The 14,241-nt window shown below is 29.5% G+C and overlaps 1 protein-coding gene across 1 annotated transcript; it reads right to left on the bottom strand.

Moving 5' to 3' along the window:
* Positions 1 to 2,552: 2,552 nt before the first annotated feature.
* LOC124835404 (GABA transporter 1-like) lies at positions 2,553 to 12,571 on the bottom strand. The gene is made up of 7 exons (XM_047310324.2): positions 12,247 to 12,571; positions 9,030 to 9,260; positions 5,182 to 5,279; positions 4,308 to 4,494; positions 4,069 to 4,199; positions 3,170 to 3,403; positions 2,553 to 3,080 (listed from the first exon to the last, which is right to left on the bottom strand). Exons 1-7 carry the CDS (start codon positions 12,359 to 12,361, stop codon positions 2,700 to 2,702), a joined length of 1,377 nt encoding a protein of 458 aa, XP_047166280.1. The 5' UTR covers positions 12,362 to 12,571; the 3' UTR covers positions 2,553 to 2,699.
* Between the last annotated feature and the right edge of the window lie 1,670 nt (positions 12,572 to 14,241).

Raw genomic sequence — 14,241 nt, 5'->3', positions numbered from 1 at the left:
GCTCTGCATTAATGTCAATGAAAGGCTGTGAGAGAGAAAGAGAGAAACAACACAGGTTTGGCGTACGTGGTGAGGAAAATAAAAAGAAAGAAAAGTGAGAGGGGAATGATGAAGAAGACAACGATGGTCTCGGTGGCGGTTTGGGAACGCGAGGCGCACGTGATCTTGTTAAAATGGGCTTAGTAGAATCGGCGAGCTCCCCCGAGTCACGACGCGGCCTTTCACTTTCAGCCATTTTTGGTTTAAAATCTTGAACAGTTGCTTCAAACTGCTTGTGGTTCACACTTCTATGATCCGACGTCGTTTTCTTCAAACTCTTGATCAAAGTGGACCTCGCTGGCACCTCCAAAGGCGCTTGAAGCCTCACCGAAGAATGCTCGTCGTTTTCCATCGAAGAATGCACTTGAAGATGGAAAGACATATGGAGTGTGACAGTAGGCAATGGCGTGAGTGAGTGTTGGACTGCATCAGCATCAGAGAGAACCGCCCATAAAGAATAAAGTTGAGTCCGGTGTTGCCAATGGGGGAGGAAGCAGAGGGGGAGGGAGGAGAAGATCTGGTTTTAGTCAAAACATCACCACGTCATAAAGGTTGCCATATCATAATTTCTCAAATTAAATAAAAATTCCACGTAATAAAAATTCCACGTAACTATGCAACACGTCAGCACCAACTAACGCCGTTTGTTACAATTTAACGGTTAGGGTAAAATGTGTTCATTTTTACAAAAAATATGACCCAATTGAGACAGAAAAAAACTTGAGGATCCAACTGAGATTTTCATACAAACTTGAGCACCAACGGAGGGTTTAAACCTTATCAAATTTATAAAAGACATTTTAAAAAAATATATATTACAAGTCGATTGACTATTCTTGGAAAAAGTTTAACTTTATTGATGATTAAAATTTATCAAAAGAAGCAAACTGGCCGGTCAATTTTAGAAAAACTTTATCAACTTTTTTATATAAATTTAATATTGTATGGCTTAAAAGTTGACAAGAAAAACAACAGAGAACAGAATTTCAAGCTTAAATAAAATATTAATATGTAGATCAATCAACAAAATTAGATTAAACACTTAATTTAACAACTCTATTGTTAAATATGATGTGATTGAAAAGTATTTATATAAATTATGGATGTTCTGAGTGATTTTTCTTTTTAATTATATGTTACTAATACGTGAGAAAGAAATTTGTTTAGGGACGTGGGTCGGCCAAGGATAAAATAAATTGAAATAATTTATCTTAAGGTTGACATTCATTGATCTTTAACTTACTAATAATTTTCGTACGTGAAATTTAGACTATTATATTTGATTATTTTGTTTGCAATGTTTAGTGTAATAATAAACTGACAGATTTTTGGACATGCAACTACTACATAATGTTATGGATAAAGACTATTATCTGAGCAGCAATTAAAGATAATTGGACTGAGTAATAATTTAACTTTGAAATCTTACAAATCATATTCAACTTTCAACAGTAAAATTTTCTTGTTTTTGCAACAGTTAGACAATCTATCCCCATTAATAGATGCCACAATCACGAAGCTAAGGCAGAATGAGCGGAATATCTTTTGAAAAGATGGAGTTAGGTGCAATAGTTTACTTTAAGTTCTTTTTGTTTTGATATTGATAGCTTTAGTTTTTATATAGTTTAAATTGTGGATAGATGAATTATGGATATATCAATTGGAAAAACTGATTTTCAATTGTAATAAAATTAAAAAAACGAATCATTTATATATATAAAAATACATATATTGACGTCGGCCTAGACCATGGTCAACGTCAACTCACTTATAGAGTGTCACTTCAAGAGAAAATATTCGCTGAGCGAAATTCTGTGGCTCAACGACTTTGACGCCTGTTCTCTAAAAAGCTGATGTCAACTCCCCATTTTCATCCCATAGAAGACACATCCATTGATAACTGCTAAGCGCGAGTGAATTACACTGGATTCCTTACAATGTAGCATGTTATAAGGATTTGAGATCACGTTAATTTAACGTCTTCTGATATAACGTCCGTCTCGTATTGCATGTTAAAGGTCGAAAAACACCAACGTCAAAAACTTTCTTTTGCATGTGATGTGTTGCAAATATAAATAGCATATTATTAATCAAACATAATCTTTTACAATTTATATAAATAAATACAATTAATAACTAAGTGATGAACCATTAACTCAACATTTTTACTAGATTAATGATTGAATTTCTCTTTCACAACCTTAACTTCGACCAATAATTTTATAAAACACTTTATGAACTAGTTTTTATAATTATCAACTAACAACTTTTAGTCACAGTGTATTTTATAGGTTTTAACTTGTTAATTATGTTGCCATGAATTCCTAAATGAGTATTCTTTCTTCTTTGAATGTTGAGTTGACATAATAATTAATTACTAAGTACCTTAAGCTTATATTTTCACGATTCGCTTGGATGGTTTATCTTGATTGTTACATCATTCTTTAAGCAATTTCTGGGATCGAAAAAACATTGATAATTGGTTATTTTACCGATACAAAAGTCCTCCAATCTCAAATCAAGAAAGCCAAAGACATATATAATTTATGGATAAAGATAATTTTGAAGTTATCTTCGTTTTGTTCTAAGTTTTATACAACAAAATATTGCACCTATATGTATATGAACTGAAGCAGGAGATTTCATTATGAAGAAGGAGATCATACATTAGCAAATAATCGATAATCTTTTGCATCAATAACAATCTGCCTAACTGCTGCAATTGCTGCTATAGCTCCCAAAGCAGAGAAAGCGACGGCAATAGTTAGATTCAACCAGAAAATAAAGGTTCGCTTAGATGGCTTAAATGTGAAGTTGTAGAAAATGACTGGCAAGATGAAATCAAGAGGGATAAAGCCAAAAGCTCCAATAAGAGAGTTTATGTCTCCAAAAAATGGAAGCATGGCTGCTATAATGGTTGAAATAGTAATAGCCAGTGATCGAGAAATCACTCTCGGTATTACATTGCGTTTCGAGAACTCAGGGCTTTTTGGATCTCCAAATGCTTGCTCCAGCACTTCATTTGTTGGTTGCAAATAAACCTGCATTCAAATTCAATGCTTTATTTTTATGCTTACTTTGGTTAGAAATATAAGTTAAAAATTTTACATTAAATTAGTATGTGACTTACCACACCAACTGCTGATAGTTGTGTTATAGTGAAAATGTTGGTCATGTAAATGAACCATGTGGGCACCAATGGGTTCCCATTGTCTACAAAATTGCTTAATATCAGGCCTTTAGATTCGTTGCCAAATGCCCAATAACCAGAAACAGATACACTAAAGAAAGTCACTATGAGTACAAAATAGCATACACATAGTCCCTTGAACATTTTCCCTTTCACTGGTGGTGCTAGTGTTGCCTACAGAAACACAAGAAAATGCAATTAAGCACAAATTAATAAAACAAAACGGGGTTCTTTTTAATTACAGTGTTCCAATTCCAAATCTAAATCCAAGTAGCATTATTATCAATCACCACTAAAATATTATTCATTTTGGAGTGTGAAACATAGTCACTAGTGTTGTCAAAACGGACTATCTCGTCTAATCCGATCAAATCCACCACGGATTGAGTCAAACCAATCTGACTCAGTTATTAACAAATCGAAAAAAATTGAACTTGACCCAACTCACTACGGGTTAATGTGTTAAATGAGTTAAACTCACTTAATTACAAGTTTATTTTTAATTAAATAATAATAATTTTTTTAATTCAAATCTAAATAAATTTCAATCTCAAATGATATTAAATTTTAAAGATAATTCAAAATATAGAAAAATATAATACAATGCAAAATTATTTTAAACTCCAAATTTCAAAAATAAATACAAAATTCAAAATTAATTAAGTTGGTGAGTCAACCTGTCTTACCATGAATTCAATTTGAACGAGTCGAGTTCTTTGTAAATCGAGCTTAAAATCGATCGATATCAAAATTATAATTTTTTTAACCTAACTAATTTTTGATAAGTTGAGTTGGTTAATCTATTTTGATAAAAAGAATGATTAATTATTAGGATGGACCTGAATTTCTGGAATGATTCCATTTCCATAGGTTGTGGCAATGATGGCAATTGCATTGAAGACGCCAAATAAGCGATTTTCCGTGTCACCTTTTATAGAGTAGTCCTTTTCTGGTCCTTTGGATGACTCTCCTGAGACAATATTGTAAATTGGAAACGAAAAAGGTTCGATTCAATTGCTAAAGCATAAAGTGGAAATTGCTAAATTACCAAAAGAAGGAAATTGGTTTGAGAAATTACCAATATAAATGGAAGCAGCCGTAGCAGCAGCACTATAGGCCAAGCAGAGAATGAGTGACAACAGATTAATGTGTCTGAGTGAGTGGAAAGATGGAATTTGAGCCAAAATCAGCATGACGCATCCAAATATGATTACAAACTCGTAAAGCTTCATGGTCCCGTTTGGATTTGACAGCAAGTAGATTGCCTGCATTTCATCCATATGATTTTTTCTGAGGCATAGAATATCAAATAATATTTGATTTATCTTTCGAGATAATTTATCAAGGAGACACAACAATAATAAAAGACACAACTATAATATAAATATGAGATATATATACAATTTTCCTTCTTAAACTTGAATCTAAATTAGTTCAAAACTTTTATATCTCTTATTTCCTTAACTTAAAAATGAATTGAAATAATTTTTTTAATTTAATTATATTAAATTGTTTTAACGTATCATATTCATATTATTGTTTGAGTTTTTTTTACATTTGACATATTTTAACTCAAATATTAATTTAAATTACTAGAAAACTATATTAATTCATTTTTAATTTAAAAATTCAAATATATTAAAGTTTAAGACAAAATTAAATTTTAATTTAACATTTAAATTAAAAGATTCAAAATATATTTAATTCTATAAATAAAAATTTTGATATTATATTAATTCGACTGTAACTCGACTAAATAACAAATAATAAATTTTACTATATAATAAATTTTACTATAATAAATTTTAGATGACTTTAAAAGTATTTAAATAAATAGATTTTAAGTCTAATTTAATTATAAAAAATTGATTAATAAAATAAGATTTATAATAAATATTTAATATAGTTTTTGACTTAGAAATAAATAAGTGGGATGAAGAATTGATGATAACCTTCATGCATTGGCCTCCTAATAGAGTGCAAGCCACTACTGCACCAAAACAAACTGCAAACTGAACTGGGCCAACAAAATAACGACCCCAGCTTGGACCTGTCAAGGATACATTTACATTATGAGAAGGAAGAATCAAGAATTATAAGCTTAAATGCACCGCTTTCTTTTTTTACTATATACTCTCATAGAAACAAACACACTCATTAACACTTTATTTCGACCAGTAAAAAACCACTTTTATGAACAAATTAGAATAATTATCTTATAATGTTTTAAAGATCTATTGTTCAATGAGAGTGTTTTTTACCAGTATATACGATCATCGCAAGACACACACAATCACAAACACAAACAAATATGGATAAGCTACCATAGCACAACCAATAACAATAAAATATGTACATAGGAAGCAAACACAACTTAATAACAAATCAAGCATCTATAGTGCTACCCTACTAACAGAATCATCTATACACCATGATCATCATCAACATTCTCATCAACTACATCATGACTATACCATCAACCTCATCCTTATCAACATCGTCTCCAAACACATCGTAACTACGAATCATCATCACATGTACCTCAACTAGAACTAATGCCATCATGAATAAAACCATGAGCCTCCACAATACCATAACTCCATAGTGAAAAGAATCAGTCACACTCTTGTATCCTACCTCAAACGTGTAGCCAACCCACAGGTCCCCTATAGCCTCTCCTTTAGGTCTGCTCGAGTAGTCCCGCCTACTTGGCTAAGGAACATGTTTCCTGCCACACAAGGACAAGGCAAACACCATTATCCTTACAAAGAAGGTTCAATACCCAAGCACCCCCTTTTCGCACACAAGGCCAAAGGGAGTCGCTATCTCATATCAGACGATCGATAGTCTCAGGCTTTACTAGGTACAACAAGTAGACATATCTTCCATTCTTATGCTCATCAACCATACACTCAGGTACATCCCAACACTCACTCATTCCAACATTAATCACAGTTCATCATATACCTAAGGACAATAACCATTCTCATTCAAAACCCAATGTATCTAATATAAAGCCCTCATGAGTTCCACTCTAACAATAGATTACAAAATAAATATCAGTTAATAACAGACAAAAAAATAATAAACCATTTATTAATCTAATTAATCATTATACCCTCATTAACTTCCTTTTTATTCTTAAATCATAGAACAAAAACAAAGCTCAATCGCAGAATCAAGAACCCTAAAAACGCTACAAGAAAAAGTCTTCTTCTTCGCGGAACACCCCTAAATCACAGGCCAAAAATGCGAGAATAGAAAGCCTCAAAGCGACACACCACTACGAGCCTTGCCTCCATGAAGACGCTGGAAAACGGCAACCCTCGCACCGCGGTAACGTCACCGTTGTGATACCCGCCACCACCAAAGAGGTCGTCGCGCATGAGCCACCAAATATGAGCCCCCCGCTTCCTACGAAAAACGCGTCAGAACCAAAGAAATGGAAGGAGAGGAAACAACGCCTCCTGCTTGTGAAATGAAACAAAGTATAACGATTGGAGAAGAAAAGGTTCTCTGCAAGTTGAACCAGAGAGACGAAGAGCACGAAAAACCTCCACCCTAGCCAAAAAAATGTAGAGTCCAAGAAGGAACAAATAAAAGGAAGGGAGCATCCCTCCTTGCGATGCGGCTTGAACAGAGCAAAGGAGAAGGAGAAGAGTCTGTGCAACGAAGAACACAAAGCTAGGTTTTGTTCGAGAATTAGAATCTTAGAGTTTCAAACGAAAACTCTGATTAGGCAAGGTAACCCTTCGACTTAGAAAGAACATAAGGAGATTTAATTAGGGCTTAAAAAAACAAATCAAATTTAGAAATTTAATTAGAACCCCAAAAGATCATACATTCATTAAAAACGAATTCTAATCATATTCAATCTCTAATTATAATTAGGAGAAAACCATAATTCCATAGATGATTCTAAATATAATTAAAGGCTTAATTTCACATATTCATGAAAAAAGAAGAAACCATTATTTAAATGGTCATGAAATAGAGTTCCATGGTTATAGATACTTTTAAAAAGCACAAACATCACATCATCTTACAAAACTCTTAAAATTAAGATAAGTAATTAAGGCTAGCTTCTGATACCTTAGTCAATGAAAAAGTTTTAAGAGTGAAGATCAATCAATCACAACTATCTTCTAAAAATATTTTCTCTTCTATAATCTCTGTCTCACTGTGCTCTCTCTCTTTTTTTTCTCAATTTTTATGTACCTCTTTAGGTTTCTCATAAACCTCTCTCCCTAAGATTTGAACTCACTTCCATCCAATCCTAGACACACATCTCTACCAAAAATCCAACACATCACATTGAAAATATAGAACATCCTAAATTTAACAACCATACAATAACATGTGTTACACTTATATCAACAGAATAAATAAATAACATAGAACTTTATGTTTCATTCAAGACTTGCACACCAACTAAGCTACACAACACCTTGTAAACTCATGCAAATTTTAATAAAGTATACTCAAGTCTTATTTATAAACTCTACATTTTCTCGGGTCTTACAAGTACTGGTAGTATATTGAGTAATAAAGAGTAAATATAAATTTCACGTGTCATTCTTTAGAAAAAATATTAATTTTAATGGAACGATTTCAATAAAAACTAATTTGATAATATATTTAATGTGTGCAATATTAATTTGGTAAAACAAATCCGTCAATGACTAAATAGTGGTATCCTTTTTAAAATGAATAATGTAATAATACGGCTAATTTTAAATAACCAGATCAAACACAGAGAAGTTGAAAACACTTATTTATAATCTCATGATTTTTTTAACAATCTAAACCTTAAAATAAAAATAAATATATGATCATTAATAGTGCTATGAAAATCGGTAGGAATTCATGAGTTAACTCAATCCACGGGTTCAAATTGAGTTGAGTTGAAAAAAAATTAAAATTTTAATATGGTCAATTTTGAACCTGGCTCAATTTGGTTGAACCCGTGGTGAGTCGGGTTGGCTCACCAATCCACCTAATTTTTCTAATAAATACTTTTGGTTGAATTAGTCATTTTATAAAATATTGGAACAAAGACTCACATGAAATAAGTTTTATATAGAATAATTAGGCAACATGAAAAATCCACAAATCTATACTTAGTAACTCGATTTTTATGCAGAAACAAATTTGAATCGTTATGAAGCCATTAAAAATTTGTTGAGGAGATTTTGTCGTAAATGAAATCTTATATTTAATTTATCATAAATCTAATTTACGATCTTTTTCCCTTTATTTATATTTGAATTGGGAAAATTATTATTTTTTTAAAATTGAAAAAGAAAAACTTATAATTAAGTGATTTAATCCATTAATCCATGGTGGGTTGGAAAGTGTTCAAAATTTTTAAACTCACTATTAAATGAATCAGGTTAGATAGACTCACCAAATAACCAATCTATTGTGAACCGACTCAGATGGATCAAATGCCTCATTTTGACAATATTAATTATAATATATATTCACCTTTATTTAACACATCTTATAGAAATAAAATAATTATATAAAAAAATTTAATATTTAACACGTATTATAGAAATAAAATAATTATAAAAAAATATTTTTTGTATTTATAAATGAAAGAAAAATAAAAAATTAATATTAAATGAGTATAACCTGTTCAAATATAGATGCGAAGGAGTTAACCTGTTCAAATATTATTTTAAGAAAAATGGACATGTCACACTGAATCTTGCATCTTAGCTTTACAAATTAAAGTGATAACAGACGCACACAAATGTTGAAGAGGTGTAATAGAAAGAGCATAAGAGTGAGTTACCTAAAATATCACGAGCCATGTCTCTAAAGCGTAGTTGACGTTTACCATTGTGGGCGTGGTGTTCAAGAACCCTAGATATTAAATTATATGAATAGAAAGTCACCAATGCTCCGATCACCAAGCATGAGATCCCAGCCGTCCATCCAAGGAAGCTGAATGCGTAAGGAAGACTTAGAAGAGGTGGTGCCACTATCGATGTGGTCAGATGGTATCCACAATGCAACCAAGAACCTGCAAATTTACATACACAATAATATCAATACCAATTATTTGAAAATGAATATATTAAAACAAATTAAATTTTAAATTCAACTTAATCTTATCTAAAAATTAAGATTTATACTCCTTTGTCTATATATTATATATTGATTTTATATTTATACTTAGATTTATAAAAACTTAATAAATGACAGATTTAATAATAACAAATTTTATTATAATAAATGTTAGGCTTAAATGTTTACTTCTTTCTCATGTTGTGAATTTCTGTTTAGTATCCTGTTCTAAAATAAAGACATTGAGTCCTTATGTTATGAAAAGTTCATGAATAAGGTCAACAAAGAAAAAACAAGTTCAACAAATCATCAAAGAAAAAGTTGAATAAAAGAGAGAAAAAGCTAGACAACAGAAGAGAGAAGAAAAAAAGTACAGTCACATCAGCATGGACTTAACGTAGTTCCTGTCAAGTTAACGGACCTTATTTATACATTTTTCATAACATAGGAATCCAATGTCTTCATTTTTAAAACCGGATACTAAACAGAAATTCACCTCTTATCATGAGGACGAAGTAAGCATTTAAGTTTAAATTTTAAAAGGTTTCGATATAATTTAAAGATTAAATTTTAAATTTTAAATTTTAAATTTAATTCTTAAAATTAAGATAAAAATTATATGTTATAAACTATAAATTGATATTATTTTTAATTGAAATACAATTTCTAATAAATCTTTTCACAGAATCACTTTTAAGATAAAAAAATTCTTCATTTGTAAAATAACTTTATTCCATTTAGAATTTTCAACGCTAATAATATCATTGTTTGAATGGTGTGAACAATTTTTTTCCAAGTGCTGCTTGGCGTTGGTGCCATGTGCTTCCACCATTAAAAACCAAACAGTCAACGAGTGGTGATAAAGACAAAGGAAAAACCAAACAGTCAGCCATTTAGTTCATCAAAGTAGGCTGGGAAAGCCATTCACAACAACTTAATGATTTCTGTGAAATCATTAATTCAATGAAAGCTAGGGTTTGGTAATCATTAACCTCCAATTAATTATAACAGGACCAATATATTTATTTAAATGGTCGCTGTTATGATTGTCCAGTTAACTAACAAATAACTAAATTTTAAGTCTAATTCAATCCTAAAAGATAAACTTGTAAATGCAAAAAAGATAATTCTAAATATTAAATTATTGTATCATATAAATAGAAGTATCACTCTTAAGTAGGGATGGCAAAAAATTCTGACCCACACAGATATTCGCAAATAAAATCCGTGACGGATAGTTGGCATCCACCGATATTTGCTACCCGTGGGTAGCGTATATTTTAATATCTGCTTATAAATAGGTCAGGTGCAGGTATTATACTATCTGTACCGCGAATATCTGCTACCCGAAAAAACTTAAAAATAAATATTAAATTTATATTTTATTAAGTTAAATTTAATCAAAACTAACATTAATTTATATTTTATAAGGTTAAATTTAATTAAAATTAAATTTTAATGTATATTTAATTTAATTTTTATTATATTTTATATATTTTTTGTAATTTTATTTAAATTTTATTTTAATAATTTATAAAAATATATTTTTTTAAATATATGCGGGTATCTGTGGGTTTTAAAATATCCGTAGATATTTTTTAAGCGAGTATCCGTGCGGATAGCGGGTGATTTCTTTTTTTTTTGTCAGGTCGGGTTGCACGTAGGCACTATCAGTGCCCGACCCGATCCATTGTCATCCCTACTCTTAAATTATGATTAGGTTTGATAGAGATTAATTTACATTAAAATATTATTAATACTCGGTGAAATATAATTAGACGGTTAGTAATTGAAAGTTTATTTTAAAATCTATAAATTAAAGTTTGAGATAAAGAGGTAGATAATGATATTCACTTCACAATATCTTTACAAATTTTAATATCAAAAGTATCTTCTCCAAATAACTTCTTAATTCAATTAGAAAAATCCTAAATCCTAAACCGAAACAAGTACTATTTCATTCAATCCAGCATATTTATATAACTTTTAGATAATTCTAACACATCACTACGCATAAAAGTTTAAAAATACCATTACACCATTTGCACAATATTTATTTAATATATATGATCAATCAATATATTTTAAATTCAATTTTAAAATCATAATTATCTATTATTCACATTTTATTGTTTTCGTAAATTATACAGTAGTAATGGTTATATATAATACTGGTTTAGTTAAAAAACTTAAAAACAGAATCAATTAAGGCAATACTCGTTTAACAATTAAATTTAGTTAATTAAGTTTATGAATTAAATATGTCTATAATCTAAATTTTAGAAGTAAAATTAGAATTCGTGGAAATTCTAAATTTTGATATTTTTTAATTCTTAAATTTTAATAGTAATATATATATATATTCTTTTTTAATATAATATTTTTAAATATTCAACAAAGTTCCAACTTGATATTTGAGTTGAACTGTGTATCATATAAACACCTTAAATAATAAAAATCTAAAAAGTTAAAATATTAAGAAATAAATTTTAAGTTTAAAGATATATTTGTTCGTTTAAATATATATATATATATATATATATATATATATATATATATATATTATAAATTAATGTATAGTAATTCAATAGCGGATAGAATAATATATTTAATAAATAATAATTATAATATTTATAATATTATGTTTAGAGGTAGAGTATAATATGAAATTGTCTTTGATTATAAGATATTTGATCCTAAATTGATTGTATATTATATTATAGGTGCATAATATTTCCAGACAAGTTTAAACTCATTCATTTCCTGTTTTGCTTTTGAGCAACTTAGTGAGGTTTTGGAAGGATCTGACACTTTTAAACCCGTGCAGCAGAAAAGGGAACGAAAGAATGAAAAGAATCCTATGTTGTAAAAGGTGTTCCATAAAAGGAGAAGCTGAGAAGAAGAAAGAGTGTAGTATAAGATAAAGGATTATTAATTATTACCTTTGGATTTGAGGACAAAAAGAGCTCCTGCATCAACATCAACATCATGTTGCTGCTCAAGTTGATGAACATCATTTGGGTTCTCAGGTTTTTCATCAGGAAACAGAGTTCCCATCCTGAAGGCCTTAACAGAAGAACAGAGCGATTGAGAGCAGAGTATATAACAGCATATGCATCTGTATATATAGCAAAAGCTCTCAGTACTTTTACAGAAAAAGCAGTGTGAATTTTGACCAGAATGGATCTCAGTAATGGTACTTTTATAGACGCCTTGTGCAGTATGCAGTGAACCCAACTTGGAAATAGAAGATATATGATCTAAGCCTACTTCAGATGATGACCAAAATGGCCTCAGTCTGCGTATATAGTTTATTTTATCACACTCGGGAGGATGCTAAATTTATCTGCGGACACGATTATCTCCAGGTAAAATCCGCGGTAGATAGTAACTATCCGTGGATATTTACTATCTGCGAATAATGGGTAGCGGGTATTTTAATACCCGCTTCTAAACGGGTCGAATACGGGTAGTATACTATCCATCCCTCGGGTATCCTGCAAAAAATTAAAAATTAAATAATTTATATGTTTTTTAATTAAATTTAATTAAAAATAAAATAAAATTATATTTTATTAGTTTAAATTTAATTAAAATTAAATTTTAATTTAATTTATATTATATATATATATTTGTATTTTTATTTTTAAAATGTATTAAATATTTTTTTTATTTTTTATGGGTATCTGTGGGTATTTGTGGGTTTTAAAATATTCACAGATATTTTTTAAACAGATATCCGACGAATAACGGATACGATTTTATACGGCGAATCGGATTGTGAGTAGACACTGCTGAAAAGAAATATGCAACCAAGACATGAACTTTTTCGATAACATTTACGGTAAGATTTCTTTTAAAAAAATTGTTTTATTAAGTATTTTAACTATTCTGTACTTCTATAATATTTAACTTTTATTGTTAGTGAAATGATGTAGTTGATACTTTTATTTTTCGTTGATATTTTTTTTTCCTTTTAATTGCCTTTGACTTGTGAGTCATTCCTCCTCTGTCTAAGAGCAAGTTCAACGAATTCAAAGATAAAACTAATAATCACATTATTTCCATGACGAAGCAATTAAATAATAAAGTAGTTTTTAGATGAAAATAACAAATATTTTGATCACGCATTCCCAAAAAAATAAAATTATTTAAATTTTAATGCCTTTAAAGATTAATTAATTAAATTAAAAGATAAACAAATATTTTATTGAATATGTTGTTTTCTATCTCATTTTTTTTGCATTAGGTTGAAACTGAATATTTATCAAATTGATATTAAAAATTATAAAAGACCATTTAAAAAAAAAAGTCGATTGACTATTCTTGGAAAAGTTTAAGTTTATTGATTAAAACTTATCAAAAGAGCAAACTGACCGTCAATTTTAGAATAAACTTTATCAACTTTTTTATATAAATTTAATATTGTATGGCTTAAAAAATTGACAAGAAAAACAACGCGGAACAGAATTTCAAGCTTAAATAAAATATTAATATGTAGGATCAATCAACAAAATTAGATTAAACACTTAGTTTAACAACTCTATTGTTACATATGATGTGATTGAAAAATGTTTATATAAATTATGGATTTTCTGAGTGATCTTTCTTTTTAATTATATATTACTAATCAGGAAATAATTTTTCAAGAGGACCAAACTCAGTATATTCTTTTAGAAAAAAGAAAACATGTTGGAACAACCTTGTGGAAACCAAATTGGAACAAGAGATTCCAAGTTGAAGACGTCACCCACTGAAAGTTGGATGAACGAGTTTCATTTTCCTTCACATATTTGCGTCGTACCGTCAGTTCAATGTTGTACGCGATAGTCAACCAGAGTTAGGCAGTTATAAATCAAAACTTTGGATTTAAGTGGTATTTTTATGATTTATTAGAGTATTAAAAAGAATAAAAATCACCACACAAAAAAAAAAAG

Source organism: Vigna umbellata, chromosome 3 (assembly GCF_029865625.1).
Source record: "Vigna umbellata cultivar VRB3 chromosome 3, Vumbellata_1.0, whole genome shotgun sequence".
Lineage (NCBI taxonomy): Eukaryota > Viridiplantae > Streptophyta > Magnoliopsida > Fabales > Fabaceae > Vigna > Vigna umbellata.
Note: the sequence above shows the minus strand (reverse complement) of the source record. Positions and strands in the feature narration are given on the sequence as shown.